A 17,624-nucleotide genomic window follows, 5' to 3' on the forward strand; every position below is an offset into this window, starting at 1 on the left:
ACTTCTGGCTAATAGTCAATCAGGAACCGCATAAGATACTTACGCAGGTCTGGGCTTAAACATCGGCTGGGAATTACATAAGTGCCTGTAAAATTTTTATCCTGATTCTTCCCACCAATACGGTTTCTCACCCTTGCGACCAGGATTCCTCCCCGATCAAGCAAGCCTACTCCAGACAAGACACTTTCCCTACAGGACCTACCTATATCCCTAGTGGTCCACTGGTGAGTATCCCAGGCAGGAGTGACCCTTTTCATTCCTGTCCTAGTGGCTTCCTGCTCTAGCGGTTCTTGCTAAAGAGGAATTCTTGTTTGGGGGAGGGAGGGAGGGTGCATTTCAAACTCAGAAGCCAGTCGATATTCAGTGCCGGCAGCTGCATAGCTACGTGATGAAAAAGTTAGGACTGCTATTTATGTTTATTAAAATTCTTTATACAAGCAATCCCCAGGTTAAGTACGTCCGACTTATGTCAGACTCGTACTTACGAACCAGGGTCCTGCTTCTCCCTTCCTGTGCCAACGTACCCTTCTTCCTCCCTTCCGTGTCCCAACTCTCTCCTCGTTGCCTTTCCCTCCTTCTGTTCTGTGTCCAAAATTCATGCCTCCCTCCCATGGGTTTTTACCTCCTCTGGTCGGCTCATTCTTCCCAGCTGCACTTCTTTTCACAAAGCCATGAGCAGTGGCTCCTTCATGCTGCCTGCGGCTGATCTGGAAGCCTTCCCTCTGATGTCAGAGGGAAGGCTTCTGGGTCAGCTGCAGGCAGCATGTAGGAACCACGGATTTGTGAAGAGAAGTGTGGCTGGGAAGAAGGGATTATATAAAAGTTGTCAAATATTGCTGCATGCCAAAGGCTGACCATTCAATGTCTCATCTGTTCACTGTCAAACAATTTGTGCATGATTTACTTAATCAAACACTTATTGTGTGGACTTTCAGATAGCAATCAGGCACACAAGGCTGGTTGCTGAAACTCTGTGTCGGTCCAATCTTTATTAATTTTTTATTCTTTATATTTATTTTTGTTTTTCTTATATTATTAAAAGTAAAGGAAACCTCACGTAACTTATAGTGAAATGCTCCTATATTGGACCGACGCAGAGTTTCAGCAACCAGCCTTGTGTGCCTGATTGCTATCTGAAAGTCCACACAATAAGTGTTTGATTAAGTAAATCATGCACAAATTGTTTGACAGTGAATAGATGAGACATTGAATAGTCAGCCTTTGGCATGCAGCAATATCTGACAACTTTTATATAATTTATTGATGACACAGCAGCACCACTTTTTTCTGGGAGGAAGGGAGCCAGTAAAAATGATACTGAAGTTCACGAGAGGAAATCAAAGCAACATGCAACAAAGGACTGAAGCAGGAAAAATGAGTCCTGAAGTAGCTAAATTTTAAAACATATACACTTCTCCCTCCGTATTCACAGTTTCAACACTCGTGGTTTTGCTTATTCGTGGTTTTTCGCATGCTGACTCCGCCCCCCCCAATTATGTCATGAGTAAAGCTCCTTTTCTTTTACTGTACCGATAAAAAAGTTTAGCTCTTACCAACATTCACTCTGAAAATCGCTGCTTCCATGCTTTCGCCCACAAAATCACTGGTTCAAATCTTTCATCCTGAAAATCGCTGCTTCCCAGTGTGCATAGAGAAAAACACTGCTTCCCAGCATGCATGGAGAAAATTGCTATTACCCTGAAAATCGCTGGGAATCGCTGCTTGCCTGCAATAAGCCCAAAAAGCTTTGGGAGTTGCTGCTTGCCTGCTATAAGGCTTAAAATCGTTGGGAATCGCTGCATGCCTGCTATAAGGCTTAAAATCGCTGGGAATCGCTGCTTGCCTGCAATAAGCCCAAAAAGCTTTGGGAGTTGCTGCTTGCCTGCTATAAGGCTTAAAATCGCTGGGAATCGCTGCTTGCCTGCAATAAGCCCAAAAAGCTTTGGGAGTTGCTGCTTGCCTGCTATAAGGCTTAAAATCGCTGGGAATCGCTGCTTGCCTGCAATAAGCCCAAAAAGCTTTGGGAGTTGCTGCTTGCCTGCTATAAGGCTTAAAATCGCTGGGAATCGCTGCTTGCCTGCAATAAGCCCAAAAAGCTTTGGGAGTTGCTGCTTGCCTGCTATAAGGCTTAAAATCGCTGGGAATCGCTGCTTGCCTGCTATAAGGCTTAAAATCGCTGGGAATCGCTGCTTGCCTGCAATAAGCCCAAAAAGCTTTGGGAGTTGCTGCTTGCCTGCTATAAGGTTAAAATAGCTGGGAATCGCTGCTTGCCTGCCATAAGTCCTAAAAGCTTTGGGAATCACTGCTTGCCTGCTATAAGGCTTAAAATCGCTGGGAATCGCTGCTTGCCTGCAATAAGCCCAAAAAGCTTTGGGAGTTGCTGCTTGCCTGCTATAAGGTTAAAATCGCTGGGAATCGCTGCTTGCCTGCCATAAGTCCTAAAAGCTTTGGGAATCACTGCTTGCCTACTATAAGGCTTAAAATCACTGGGAATCACTGTTTGCCTGCCATAAGCCCTAAAAGCTTTGGGAATCACTGCTTACCTGCTATAAGGCTTAAAATTGCTGGGAATCGCTGCTTGCCTGCCATAAGCCCTAAAATAGCTGAGATATTGCCTCTCCTTCAGGAACAGGTCAGGTCTCCTATCTTGGATACAACGCACAAGAGTTCAAGTGCTACAGAAAGTGCTCCCAAAAGGGAAAAAAAAGTGAAAATTTTACAAGAAAAGGTAGAATTATTGGATATGTTTCAGAGACTAAAGTCATCCTCCGCTGTTGCTCGACATTGTGGCATTAATGTGTCAACCGTTAGGTACATAAAAAAGAATGAAAAACAAATCAGTGAAGCTTTTGTGGCAGCTGCGCCAGCAGATGCGAAAACATTACATGTTGTGCGAGATGCCAATCTCTCTCGTATGGACACTGCAACATTTCTGTGGGTGCAGGATTGCTACAAAAAGAGAATACCGATAGACTCTGTCTGATGATAAGAGGAAAGGCAAAGTCTTTGTATGATAACTTGAAGAGCAGGGAAGGTGGAATGTCGCAATCCACCAACGTTCTGGCCAGTAAAGGGTGGTTTGATAAATTCCGTCACAGGTACGGCCTGCGTAATGTGAGAGTGACAGGAGAAGCAGCATCTGCCAACCAAGAGGCAGCTAGAGAGTTCCCTGCTACCTTTAAGGAAATTATTGAAGAGAAGGGATATGAACCTGAGCAGGCATTCAATGCTGATGAAACCACTCTGTTTTGGAAGAAAATGCCACAGAGGACTTTCATTAGCAAAGAGGCTAAGTGAACACCAGGTTTCAAGGCTGCAAGGGATAGATTAAACTTGCTGCTTTGTGCAAATGCAGTAGGCCATAAGATAAAGCCAACACTGATTTATAAAGCCGCAAACCCCCCGAGCCTTGAAGGGAAAAGATAAGTTCCAGCTGCCTGTTTACTGGATGAACAACAAGAAGGCTTGGACAACCAGAGCTCTGTTCCTAGAGTGGTTTCATCAGTGTTTTGTGCCAGAAGTAAGAAAATACCTGGCCAATAAAGGAATGAAATTCAAGGTTCTGTTGGTATTGGACAATGCCCTTGGACACCCAATATTGGCCGCCGTACCTTAAGAAGGATATGGCGTTACTCGAGAGGGTTCAGAGGAGAGCGACACGTCTGATAAAAGGGATGGAACCTTTCATACGCTGAGAGATTGAAGAAACTGGGTCTCTTTTCCCTGGAGAAGAGGAGACTTAGAGGGCATATGATAGATACTTATAAGATCATGAGGGGCATAGAGAGAGTAGGGATGAAGGCCCCAACATGGAGAACATCACGAAAAATTGGAAGGAATTCACTATTGCCGATGCCATCAATATTATTGAAAGAGCGGTGAAAGCTGTCAAGCCAGTCAGTGAACTTGTGCTGCAAGAATCTTTGGTCTGATGTGTAAAAAGGGATAACACTGTCAATATCACAGAGTCAGGCCAAGAAATTATGGAAGACATCACTGACTTGGCAAAGTAGGTGGGTGGGAAAGGCTTTGAAGATATGGATATGGAGGATATTCAAGACTTAATAGACACCAGAGCAAATGAACTAACAGAAGATGATCTCATTGACCTGACTGTTCCTGAAGGAGAGGCAATACCAGATGAAGAGGAGGAAGGAGTAGAAGAAGTGCTAGAAGACAAGTTTACACTGGATAATATTGCAGAGGGCATATGCAGGTTCAACAGTGCGATTGACTTTTTCTATGACATCGACCCATCCATTGTACGTGTGCTAAAGATGAGGGAGTTAGAAAAAGCAGCGATTTCTAAATACAAAAATATATATATAAAGAAATGATGAAGCAGAAGAGCCAGACAGAAATCACAATCTATTTTCAAAAGATACCCAGAGTGACTGCCTCTCCATCCACTGCCTCACAATCCACCTCTTCCACCCATGAGGAGGCATCCCCTTCGTCTCTTCGTCTTCCTCCTACTGAAGACCCACTTCCACTACCTGAGGAGACCCTGGGTGCTCATTTATCCTCTTCGTCTCCTCCTCCTGCACTACTTGTACAGGATGATGAGGATGAAGACACTGCCTGAGTACAGGTATTACAGTATTGAACTTTTTTTTCTACCCTGAGATTATTACTGTACATACACTACTGTGTTGTTGTGTAATAAATATTGCTATTCCCCCCTAAATTGCGAATTTCAATAGTAATAATAGTGGCTGTTTCCCCAAACCGCGAATAACTGTTGAAACGTTATTCGCGATTTCAATAGTAAAAACGCTGACTTTTACAAAAAAACACGAACATATAAAAAGTTATTTGTGGGTTTTCCATCTTCGTGGCTGTGTTCCGCCCACATTCACCGCGAATAAGGAGGGAGACGTGTACTCTGCCCAACACAGGGCTATTATAAACAAATGTTACATCTCTCTGTGACTACCTACAGGTAACAGTCATCGTGTCATTCTCTAGTATAGAGTTACAGTGGGATTTGAACTTATGTTCCTTGGTTTACAGTCCATTGCACTGACCACTTGTCTACTCCTCTGACCTATCTTAAATAAGTATGCTGTACTTCATTTTCTATAATCCACTATCTTCCTTTGTTCATTTTTATATACTAGTCTTTTAGCCCGTTACATTAACGGGTGTTAGAATATATGTCTGTCTGTCTTTCTGTCTCTCTCCCTCCCGCTGTCTGACTTTCTTTCTGTCTGTCTCTCTCCCTGGCCCCCTTTGTCTGTCTGTCTTTCTGTCTCTCTCCCTGCCCATGTGTCTTTCTTCCTTTCTTTCTGTCTCCCTTCCGCTGTCTATCTTTCTTTCTCCCTCCCGCTGTGTGTCTGTCTTTCTTTCTATCTGTCTCTCTCCCTGCCTCCTATGCAGAAGTAGCATTTCTCTACCCCCCACTTCCATGTGCAGTAGCCACAGCAGCATTCCCTCCCCCTACATTTCCCTGTGCAGTAGCATTTTCCTCCCCCCCACCCCATGTGCATCAGCAGCATTTCCCTCCTCCCCCCCACTTCCCTGCACTACCTCTTTCCATCTCTCCCTCCCCTCCATGGGCAATATCTCTTCCCTTCCCTCTATCTATGGACCACCACTTCTTCCTTTCTCTCTTTCCACCGCTGTCACAATTTATGTCCTCCCTTCCATCCATGGTCACCATCTACTTTCATTGTTTTTATATCCTCTCCCTCTCAAAAATCCTGCCAAGTCCACACCTATTCCAGCATTTTTTCATGCACTTGACTCTTCATCTTCACCCCATCCGCTTACTCTGTCTCTCCTACCTGGCCTTCAAATGCCTGCTTCTCTGCACTGCTTGGTGGTTAAATTGTACTGTCTCGGTTTAGTTTTCAGCCCATGGCACAGCGGAGCATTTGGAGTTGGGCTTCATCCATTCTCGGCTGCCTTTGGACAGCGTGCTCTGCGCGACGCTCCCAGTTGGCCTTCTATTGGTCACGGCTGCTGCCTGTTTTTTTCAAGCCTTCCACATGCCTGTATTAAAGTGCGCATGCGGAGGCAAGGCACTAAGAGTTTTTTTTTTTTGTAACTGTTTATTTATGACAAGAGAAAAACATCACAGCAAAACATCAGGAATATCCAACTACAATACAGGCAGGCAATCTGCAGATCAACAAATCTCCGGATGTCACCCCCCCACCCCCTCCCCCCCTCCCCCCCTAGTGACAGCCCCCTGCTCCCCCCAAAAACCCAAGAACACCACCAATAGGCACAATTACACCCCAACGTGAGGAAAAGTAGAAAAATCAGAAAAGAAGTGGACCTAAGGTCACAGACCCCCAGTAAGAACCCCAAGAAGACACACCCCCACAAAACCCCTCCGGCCGAAGCCAATAACTCAGCTGACAACAGAACTATTCATCCCCAAACCTTCCATTGCCAGGTATCTCCCCCAAATATCGTGATATTGCTGCCATTTTCTAGTCAACAGGGCCGAGAGCCGATATTTCTCACACACCCATCCCAATTTCTCTCGCACCAGAGCCAAAGTAGGTGAAGCAGTACTGCGCCAGTGTTGAGCCACAGTCAGCCTAGCCGCTGTAAAAGCCAAGCGCACCAATCTATCCTGGGTGTCATCTACCCCTCCAGAGGGAAACCCCAACAAGGCCACCTCAGCTCTTTTCGCGAGAGGCACTTGAAGGAGAGCCCCCACATACTTAAACACCTGGCTCCAGAAGTCTTGAATGGAGGGGCAACTCCACCACATATGAAAGAATGTTCCCCGCTGCCCACATCCCCTCCAACAGAAGGCTGTGCCCGTAGCGGACATCTTGCTCAGAGTCACTGGGGTGAGATACCAGCGCACCAGCATTTTAAGCGCATTCTCCACCAACATAGGGGCTACAGCTAAATGATGTATCCTATACGAAATAGTTTCCCACAGAGATGCCTCAAACACCTGCCCCAAGTCCCCTTCCCAAGCCAGTAAATACGCAGGCTTCCGGCCTTTATCCTGATGCACCCATTTATACAGCAGCGAAATGCAACCTCTACGCACTGGGGACCCCAAAAGCTGCTCAAAGTCAGAACAGCTATAAGCTGCAACATCTGCCCTTTTAGCCTTCTGCAAATAACTTTTCACTTGTAGATACGGGAAGAGGTCCTTAGAATCAAGCTGATAAAGCTTTTGGATCTCTGGAAAAGCACGAATGGACTCTCCCTCTATAAATTGGCCAAAGTACTGCAACCCTTTCCTTGCCCACCGCACAAATATCCCCCCATCTCTGCCCGGTACGAAATCAGAGGCAGTGCACAATGGTAAATGATGCAACCCCTTACTACGACCCAAGAGTTTGCCAGCCTCTCCCTTCCACACCCTCATTGTCCAATTAGTAAACGGGTTAGAAATGCTTCCCAACTCCCGTGCCCCCAAGTCCCCCCACATAAGCGACCCTAGGGTACGAGCCCCACCCGAGCCACTCAAAACTCCCTGCTCTACCTGCACCCACAACTTCAAAGATGGCGCATGCCACTCCACTCCCGCTCGGAGTTGAGCCGCGCGGTAGTAATGCTCCAAATGGGGGAGTCCCAGACCCCCTTCCGCTTTAAACTTGAACATGGCCCATTGAGCCACCCTGGGTCGTCTACCTCCCCACACGAATCGTAAAAGGTTCCGCTGCCATCGGAGAAGATACTGTCTAGGGACCTCAATAGGCAAAACCTGAAAAAAATACAAGAACTTCGGCAGTACCAACATCCTAATAACCTCCATGCGCCCCATCCAAGACACATATAATGAGGCCCACCGATCCATATCCCTAGCTAGGGATGCTACCAAAGGAATATAGTTAAGCTGAAATAGGGATGTCCAATCCACCCCCAACTGAATACCCAGATATCGTATAGGGCCCTTAACCCATCGAAAGGGCACCACCCTCTGAATACACGGAATATCCACTACCGGGACCGATATATTAAGTATCTCCGTTTTTGTCATATTGGCTTTAAAGCCTGATAAAGCCCCATAGTCTGTCATAAGATCCTGAAGGGATCTAAGGGACTCCGCCGAGCCCTCCACAATTGCTAAAATATCGTCAGCAAATAAGGACAATTTATGCTCACCCCCTTGAACCCGTACGCCCTTCACCCCAGAGGCTAGTCGGATCTTTTGCGCAAGAGGCTCAATCACCAAAGCAAAAAGCAAAGGTGAGAGCGGACAACCCTGTCTCGTTCCCCGCCTGAGCTCAAAAGGAGCAGAGTATACCCCATTAATTTTCACACACGCCAGAGGTCCGTTATACAAAGACAGAATCCAAGACACATATCTGGCCCCCAGACCTACATGGTGAAGAACTGCCTCCATAAAACGCCAATCCACGCGGTCAAAGGCCTTCTCGGCATCCACCGCCACTGCTACCCAAGGACCTCCACTGCGTCGGGCCTGCCAAATCAAATTCAAGACTTTGCGGATTCCATCTGCCGCCTGCCTTCCCCCTATGAATCCCACCTGATCTGGGTGAATAAGTGTCGGCATGTGAGGGGATAAATGATCAGCCAGCACTCGAGCCAGAATTTTGGTATCAATACCCAACAGTGAGATAGGCCTGTAGCTCCCACACTGAGTGGCATCCTTCCCTGGCTTTGGTAAAATCGTGATCCCAGCCAGCCGCATATAAAAGGGCAATTGGGCTCCCTCTCTCAGATTATTGTATAAACGCACCAACAATGGAGCCACCAATGTAGACATCTTCTTGTAAAACAACCCCGTGAACCCATCTAAGCCCGGTGATTTCCCCGGTCTCAATTGTCTAATCACAGTATGTACCTCCTCCAGCGTAATGTCCTCATCCAGCCCCTGCGCTTCACAGGCCGTAAGGGATGCCAAGCCCAAATCCTGAAGATACTTCCCAATTTCTTCCCCCGACCCCTGACTCTCTGGCGTATAAAGCTGCTGATAGAATTCACGAAATCGTGCATGAATAGCCCCCTCAGCTGTCAATGTTTGTCCCGAGCCATCCTTAATAGCCATAATATTAGACTGCGTCTGCTGCAGGCGCAGACGATGAGCCAGCAATTTCCCCGCTCTATTACCAGATTCAAAGAACCTTAAACGAAGACGTTCAAGATTGAATTGAATCTCCTCATCCTCCATCTTCCCCAATTCCGCCCAAACTTCCCTTATCCGAAGCCCAAGGGGAGCTCCCCCCTGGCCCCTCTTATGTTGATCTACCAGTTGACGTAAAGTCTCTCTCAGACTCCGTTCCTTTTGCAATTGAAGCCTCTTTTTATGAGCGGCCATAGAAATAAGCTCCCCCCGCAGTACGGCCTTCAAACTTTCCCATATTGTTATCGGAGAGTAGGAATCAACATTATTATGCTCCAAAAAGTCCTCAATAACCTGTTCCACCTTGCGGACCATCTGCGGATCTTTCAATAAACTATCATTCAATCTCCAGTAGTGATCCCCTACTCTCGAAGCTCCCCATCGCACATCCATCCAAATGGGAGCATGATCTGACCAGCCAATGTCCCCAATGGAGGACCCCAGTAGTCTACCCCCCCATCCCTTATCCAGATATAGCATGTCAATTCTAGTATAGACCCCATGAACATGGGAGTAGTATGTATAATCTTTATCCAGGCAATGCTGAGATCTCCACCCATCTACAATATTGAGTACGTCAACCAAATGTCTAAGGCGTTTCCTATCGGACTTAAGCCGGTCCCCTCCAACCCCCGTAGAGTCCCACCTGGGATTCATAACTAAATTAAAATCCCCTCCCACAATCACCGACCCCTTCTTAACCTGCAGTACCTTGGCCAATACCTCATCGAAAAAAGAACCCTGTTTAGAATTCGGGGCATATAAATTCACCAGGGTGACTATCTCCCCATTTATCTGCCCCACCCAAATCACCCAGCGCCCCCGCTCATCCCTCCATTCCCGTTCAGGCACGATCTTAAGACGTTTAGCAAACAAAATGCCCACCCCTGCCTTTTTCCTTTCTGTCCTATTAGAGGCCCAGACCCTTCCCGGATATTCTCTATATTGTACCAGCTTCTCCCCAGGACGCACAAAATGCGTTTCCTGAATGAAGCTGATATCAATACGCAGCCTTTTCAACTCCTTCAACAAAAGCTGGCGTTTACGTGGCATATTGAGGCCCTTAACATTGAAACTGCCCAATCTCAAAGAATCAGGTCCCATGACCCAAGAATCCTGCCCCACACCCTGCACCCCTCTTCCCCTTCCCCCCACTCCAGATCCAAAAGCCCATGCTGTCACCTACCCATCCCCCTATCCCCACCCCCCACCAGCCCCACCCCCCTCCCAACCCTACCCATATCCACCTGCTCCTCAGCCCTTCCATGACTCCGGGTGACCCCCCCCAGCTCATGAACCCCTCATCCATTCCCCCTCCCCTCCCCAGCCCCCCAACAAGCATTCATCATCAGTCTCACTCCCATAGGCACCCTCTCTCACTCACCCCCATGAAGAAAACCCCTCATATCCAACCCCCCACACAGTCCCAGCCACACATCTGCCCAGTCAAGGCATTGACAGTCCCAATTGTCCAAGTGCAGCCAAGCAGGATCCGCCATTGTTCACTCGCCACTGCTCACTCGCCAGTGCCATTGGAAGGTCCCGTTCCGCCTCTTCCACATGGTTCCTCCACCGCTCGACCACCAGCACCCGGCTTTCGGGACCTGGTCACACGCTCTCTCCAGCGAAATTTCTCTGACTGCTGGGTCCCTTGCCGGTCCGACATCAGGACCTCTCCAGTAAGGATCCCCTCCTTCCGCAACAGTTTGCCAGCCTCCGCTACAGTGGTCACTTTCTTATGGACACCGTTAATAGTGAGAAGGAGCCCAAAGGGGAACAGCCATCTATATCTGAGGTTGTTCTGCTTCAGGATCATCACGATCGGGCGAAACTCTCTCCTGCGTTGCAAAGTAATAGCAGAAAGGTCCTGAAACACCTCCATTTTATGGGTCTTCCACTCAAACGACCCCAGATCACGGGCCTTGCGCACCATCCGCTCCTTGTCTGCATAATTGTGGAGACATGCAATAATGTCCCTTGGATAGTCATCTCGCTTGGGTCCCAGTGTGCGATGAGCCCGGTCCACTTTCAAGACCCCACTGGGCTCTCCGCCGTCGTCAGCCAGGGAGAAGAGAGAGTGATATATCTCCTGCACCACCTTCACCGCATCTGCATAATTCGCCGATTCTGGTACACCGCGGATGCGGACATTATTCCGGCGGGACCGGTTTTCCAAATCCTCCACCCGGTGGTAACAGTCCTGCCAGTCCTTTTGGGCTGCCTCAAATGCCCCACTCAAATTTTGTACCACCTCCTCCTGCTCCCCCATTCTCCTTTCAGTCTCCTCCACTCTCCCCATGAGGTCTGCTATGTCCCTCTTGATTTCTTTCACTGCATCCCGGATTTTCCCTTTGACTCCAGCAACTTCCTGCTTAATGTCGCAGACCCATTGCTGGAGGTCTGCTTTAGTCACAGCTGCGGAAGATGAATCCATTCTCCGCAGTCTCGGAGAAGACCCCCTCTCCGACTCTTCATCGGACCCGCTCTCCCCGGACTCACGCTGGGACGCGCACGAGGCTCCGCGCGACTGGCGCAGGCCGCTCTTTTCTGGCGCCTTCTCGTGCGGTCTCCCTTCGTCGGGTTTCTTTTTAGACGGCATATTCTGAAGCCGCTCCGCTGCACTCGCACTGCTCACCGGGTACCCCGCTCGCTACAGCGGCTTGCCTGCTCCTGATCGGGGGAACGTTCGCTCGAGGATCAGAGCTCCGGCTCTAACCCGCCATTCAGGGTGGTGACGTCACCGGAAGTCTCAGGCACTAAGAGTTTTAGGCAGAGACTGAAACTTCCAGCCGGGTCCAGGCCGAGGAATGGCCGGACGGGCACTTTAGGCCACCCCTAGTCGAGGATCGGGCTACCCCTCAGCATGACCACTGCGCCTTGAGGTCCCGCTGTCTACATTGGCGTCGAAGTGCTGATTGCCCTGAGCGTTGGGCTACAGACCTGGCCCGGGGAGACCGGAGGAGCGGAGTGGGCTTGTGGAGGCGATCGGCGGCTGGCTGCGGTCCTGGCTGGAGTCTTGATAACGTAGTAAGCACGCATGCGCACTCTCGCCGGCACATCCCGACAGATCAGATCTCAGGGAACAGGCGGCGAGAATGCGCATGCGCGCTTAGCATATTATTATTATAGATTTACAATGTTACTTGCCATTTGATGTCGCTTCCTTTTCATGTATTAACAATTATATTTCATCCAATCTAAAAAGTCTAAATGGATCAGAAAATAATACAGTACTCCTAAAATACACAAACACAATAAATCATGAAATCATATACAAATAAAGCCTGTACTGTCAAACAAAATGAACTCATCTAGAACCAATCAGAGCCAGAAGCTTCAACATATGAATTTGGCAAGATATAAATAGAAATAAAATAAAACATAAAAAAGTCAATTCATTATTAAATAGTTGAAAGATGCTTTGGCATGTGGCAGAGAAGATAGCACCTTTGTGTTTTTTTCCATACAATACCTATAGCTTATGTGAAAAAGTGCTGTAGCCTTCCGTACCTGACATGTTGGCTTGACTTGTCCCGAGGGCCTGAAGAATCAACTGAAGCTCTCGCACCGCTGCAGCTGCCTCTTCCCCACAGCACATATCGGGCTCCATCACAAGTTCCATGAGACCAATGCCTATCAAGCAAGACATGTTAGTCCCCATCGCATTTCTATAGATTTCTGATTTATTGAGGCAAAAGAAAAGTAGTTTCTGAAACAATTTGGAAATATGAAAGAATGTTTGCTAAATTTCAATTTACTTAGAAAGCAGGTATGACTTTCTGATGGTCATCACCCAGTAGCTGCTATCTCCAACCATAAGAGGCTTAAAAGACAGAAGCCTTGTAATAACACATGAGGGAGAAACAAGTCCATTGGTTCTATAAAAAGAAGAAAATGACAGGCATATAGCGCTGGCCTGACAAATACGTATGCTCTCATGATACCATGTTTTAATTTTGGCCAAGTATGGTGCAGAAGAAATTGGAATGCTTCTGCAAACAGTGATCTTCTAATGAAAACTGTGCTTAACCTCTTCCCCCAATCTGCTTAAGTGGGACACAAGCGTCCTCTGAGGCACAAGCAGATCTCTGAGGCACATAGAGGAAAACTTGCCCACAATATTTCAATAACCTGTAAGGGCGGTCCATCACTGGATTTGCACCATGTGGCCCCCACAAACACTTACTTCTTTCAGGGTGTCTCCCCACTTTACTTTCTGCATTCATATGTACTCTTATTCAACGGAGAAAATTGTCTCTGAGGTGAAGGAATTCTCCTTCAAGAACTTGGCACAGAAGTTTCTCAAAGAGGCAGAGACAGATATGGAATAATCCACTTTTCTCTACTGAACTTAAGTGCTTAACACTTACTGGTTTTAGGTAGTCTTTCTGCCTTTGAAATTGTACAGCATTAAATAAACACTGTAAGGCTTCACGTGCTTCCTCTGTCTGTATCTGTGATCTCTGGGTGGAGGAGTAGCCTAATGATTAGTGTGGTTAGTGGAGTGGACTGAGAACCTGGGGAACTGAGTTTGAGTCAAAAATTATATATACAGGAAATAATAATTTTATTTTTATATACCGCCAAAGCCATAGTAGTTCGAGGCGATTTACAATAATCAATGGACATTTTTAAAGTAGGTTTTTCTGATTGGTGGTGGAATACTAAAATTCCTGCAAAAGAAGAGCTGAACAATCAGCGAAAATAATTACAATGGAGAAGAGAAGACTTAGAGGGGATATGATAGAGACTTATAAGATCATGAAGGGCATAGAGAGAGTGGAGAGGGACAGATTCTTCAAACTCTCGAATAATAAAAGAACAAGAGGGCACTCGGAAAAGTTGATAGGAGACAGATTCAAAACAAATACTAGGAAGTTCTTTTTTACCCAACGTGTGGTGGATACCTGGAATGCGCTTCCAGAGGACGTGATTGGGCAGAGTACGGTACTGGGCTTCAAGAAAGGATTAGACAAATTCCTACTGGAAAAGAAGATAGAGGGGTATAGATAGAAGATTACTGCACAGGTCCTGGACCTGCTGGGCCACCGCGTGAGCGGACTGCTGGGCACGATGGACCTCGGGTCTGACCCAGCAGAGGCATTTCTTATGTTCTTATGAGTCGTCGAATGCATGAAGAGAGGGAGGGAGAATACTTGTAGGAAGGGAGAAAGACAGAGTAATAGTCACAATGAAGGGACATCGAGTACATATAAGTAGAATATAGGGATAAGGCTTTAAGAGTTCTTGGTTACAAATCGGTTAAACGGGTTTGTTTTAACTAGTTTTCTAAAGCTAAGATAGGATGAGGAGTGCTTAATGAGAGAAGATCAAATTCTTTCCCAAAATACCTCTCCTTTGTATTTTATAAATATAAACTTTATCAGGGAGAAATGGTGGCAAAATATTTTCTTCCCCACCCTGTCTTTGGTGTGTTTTAGTGTATATAGTATTTCAAAAGGGGAAGGAGCCTCAGATCCCCGTGCATTGTGAAGTATGTTAACTGAACAACTGCACTAGAAAGGGAAAACTCCTCACTGGCTCCTCCCCCCTCCTTTATGCTTCATTACAAGATAAACAGTTCTAGCAATGATTCAGGCCGTTCGGGGTTTCTAACATTCAATATTTAACACTCACTATGGTGAGCCGGCAGCGTAAAACCAGCTGTCAGCGTGACACTAGCTGTAATGTCAGATACTATTTAAGCAGGCAGTTCGTAGCGGTGGCCATCTTTGCCTATGAGCATGAGAAATAATGCCAAGGTAAGCTGGAAGACTGGAGGTGGTAGTATTTTCTTTTCCTTACTTTGCTCTGATCCTACTGTTTCTGGTTTTCTTTTACAGCAGTCCAATGCCCTGGTGCAGCCATATAACGAAACAGCAGCTAGCTTCCGTCGACAATAAGTGGAACGGCAAAGACAGTGGGAGAATTAACACACTGCCTGCAGTTCTTTCCATTATCCTTTTGTCATTGACTGCAGAAGTTTTGAAGAAGAAAGACATACTAATACATTAACATACTAAAGTACATTGAACAACGATATTAGGCAGGAAGGGGGTGGAGCTAGTGAGGAGTTTTCCCTTTCTAGTGCGGTTGTTCAGTTAACATACTTCACAATGAAAGGGGATCTGAGGCTCCTTCCCCTTTTGAAATACTATATACACTAAAACACACCAAAGACAAAGGGTGGGGAACAAAATATTTTGCCATGATTTCTCCCTGATAAAGTTTATATTTATAAAATACAAAGGAGAGGTATTTTGGAAAAAACTGAGTTCGAACCCACTGAAACTCCTTCAGACCCTGAGCAAGTCATTTACCCCTCCATTGTCCCAGGCACAAAATAAAGTACCAGTATATAATATGTAAACTTCAATTCAAGACTAGTCTGTTTTTCAGATTCTGGGGCAAACCTAGACCCTTCAGTTTCTCCTTTGTGATCCACTTGTACACAGACTCTTCCCAATAGAAATAGTCATATATAGGGTTACCAGACATCTGGATTTACCCAGATATGTCCTCTTTTTAGAGGGCATGTCTGATCATCTGGATGGCTTTTCAAAACCTGGCGAATGCCCTCCCGACCGACGAGAACAGGCTGGGGGGGACGGGGCTAGGGGCAAGGCTGGGGTGTGGTGTGAGTGTAACGGGGTGGGGATGAGTGGAACTGGGCAGACCTGGATGCGGATCTATGGGTCTGGATTTTATGTAAGTAAAATCTGGTAACCCTAGTACAATCGCTCATATCCTTGACGACTGTCCTGCTCTCTGCTGCCCTGAAATCTCAGCCCTGCAGCCCTGAAACCTTAAAACATCTTCCTTGTGCAAAAAAGCACCCTGCTCTCCGCCTCCCTGCGAGCCCGTGTTTTTAACCCGCGGGTTAGAAGCGGGGCTGCACTACGGCACTGTTGTTTTTCTTCCAGTCTGATTTTGATTAATTGTTCCAGTATGATTTGTTCGCCAATCTGATTTTTGGGCTAGGTGGTTCATGGGGCCAGTAAGTGCTGCCACCCCCCCCCCCCTCTTTTTGTTTTGACCTCGAGCTGAGCGAGCTTTGCAAATGTATGCGTGGATCGCATCTCCAGCAAGAGAGGATGGTCTGTGCATGCATCTGGATTGCTTGTGGGCGTGTGTCCGATCAGATCATTTGCCTGGGGATCTTTTGTGAATCAGTCGCCCAGCCAGACTCGGCTACGGATCGCCCAAAAAAATGTTAATGAATCTAGGCCTTGGTATGGTCCTGAATGCAGGAGTATAAAAAAGGCTAGCGAGGGTCCTGCAAGTAACCTTACAAACTGATATGACCAGAAGTACATCCCAGGCTAAAAGGGCACATTTTGAAGTGCCACTTTGTTTCTAGATGATCCAGAACCTTTAGCTTTGTTTGTTTATGCTACTCAGCTGGGTGCACATCACCAATGAAATTTTGGACTGAAATATCAAATTAACACCATTTAACAACTATTCAACAGAATTCCTGTCTGTTAATGCACCATCTGCATGCACAATCAAGTGAAAATGATAGAATTGTGCTTATTTTGAAAAGGTATTTAAACTCCAATAGTTAACTCTTCAAAGAAGCTAGTTTAAAATAATTTCAGAACCAGATGCAACATTTGTGATTTTTTTGTGATCTCTTTCCAAGTTTATTATTTCTTTGATATACCAGCTATCAAAAAAGTATCTAAAGGGTTTACAATCAATAAAAGCATTTAAACAAAAACGTAGTACAAGTAATTAAAATGTATAAAATAGGAGGGGGCTATGGGACCATGAGGGATTAACATGACAAGAAGGAAGGAACAAGAGGTGGTAAAAAAATACATCGAGATAAAAAAATTTAAATATTGGAGGGGGAAGGGAGGAGACAAAAGGGCAGGTATTGCTTTGAGAAAAGCATTTGGTGAAAAGAGCCTGAACTGAGTCTTAGCCAACGAAGGAAACAGAGGCTCTAGTATTAAGAATTGTACTGGAAGGCCTCTCACAACAATGGAAATATCATTACATTCACTGAATATATGTGCAGTAAAGCAGCAGGGCCATCAAAAGAGGTGGATGAGATAAGCCACTGCCCAGGACTTTTGGGGAGGGGGGGTGGCGGGAAATTGGGGAAAAGGAGAGATTGGCCTTTAGGCTCCTTGCCACCACCGTAGTGATACAATCAGTATTCAATATTCAATGATTATAACAGTTAGACTAGAGCAGGGGTAGACAATTACCCCTGGATTTGCATGCACTGTCTCCTTGAGATGCAAATCTATCTTATGCATATTTATTGTGGATATCCTGAAAACATGACCTGGCTCCGGCTCTCGAGGACCGGAATTGCCTACCCCTGGACTAGAGGAAAACAATATTGATATCCAATCACCTTCAATGTTTATATTACTAGGAGAATTCTAGGAAAGATTTTTTGGATCATCAGAGAGAACTGATATTAGTTCAATATTTGTATAACCAATGTCTTTTGCCCTAAATCATTATCAGTCCAGAAAAGGCCATTTAAGTCTCCTGTTATCACTGAAAAAGTCACTTTGAGGGGCATTTTTGAAAGCACATC

At 46.3% G+C, this 17,624-nt stretch overlaps 1 protein-coding gene across 2 annotated transcripts in view; it reads right to left on the reverse strand.

Moving 5' to 3' along the window:
- GATB (glutamyl-tRNA amidotransferase subunit B) overlaps positions 1-17,624 on the reverse strand; it is a 178,691-nt gene that overhangs the window by 95,766 nt on the left and 65,301 nt on the right. For both annotated transcript variants that reach the window (XR_004539110.1, XM_033940686.1), the window contains exon 5: positions 12,575-12,697. Coding sequence is in view for 1 of the 2 variants with exons in the window: in XM_033940686.1 (XP_033796577.1) it covers positions 12,575-12,697 (123 nt within the window). In the remaining variant the exon portion in view is untranslated. The remainder of the gene's footprint in view (positions 1-12,574; positions 12,698-17,624) is intronic.

Source organism: Geotrypetes seraphini, chromosome 1 (assembly GCF_902459505.1).
Source record: "Geotrypetes seraphini chromosome 1, aGeoSer1.1, whole genome shotgun sequence".
Lineage (NCBI taxonomy): Eukaryota > Metazoa > Chordata > Amphibia > Gymnophiona > Dermophiidae > Geotrypetes > Geotrypetes seraphini.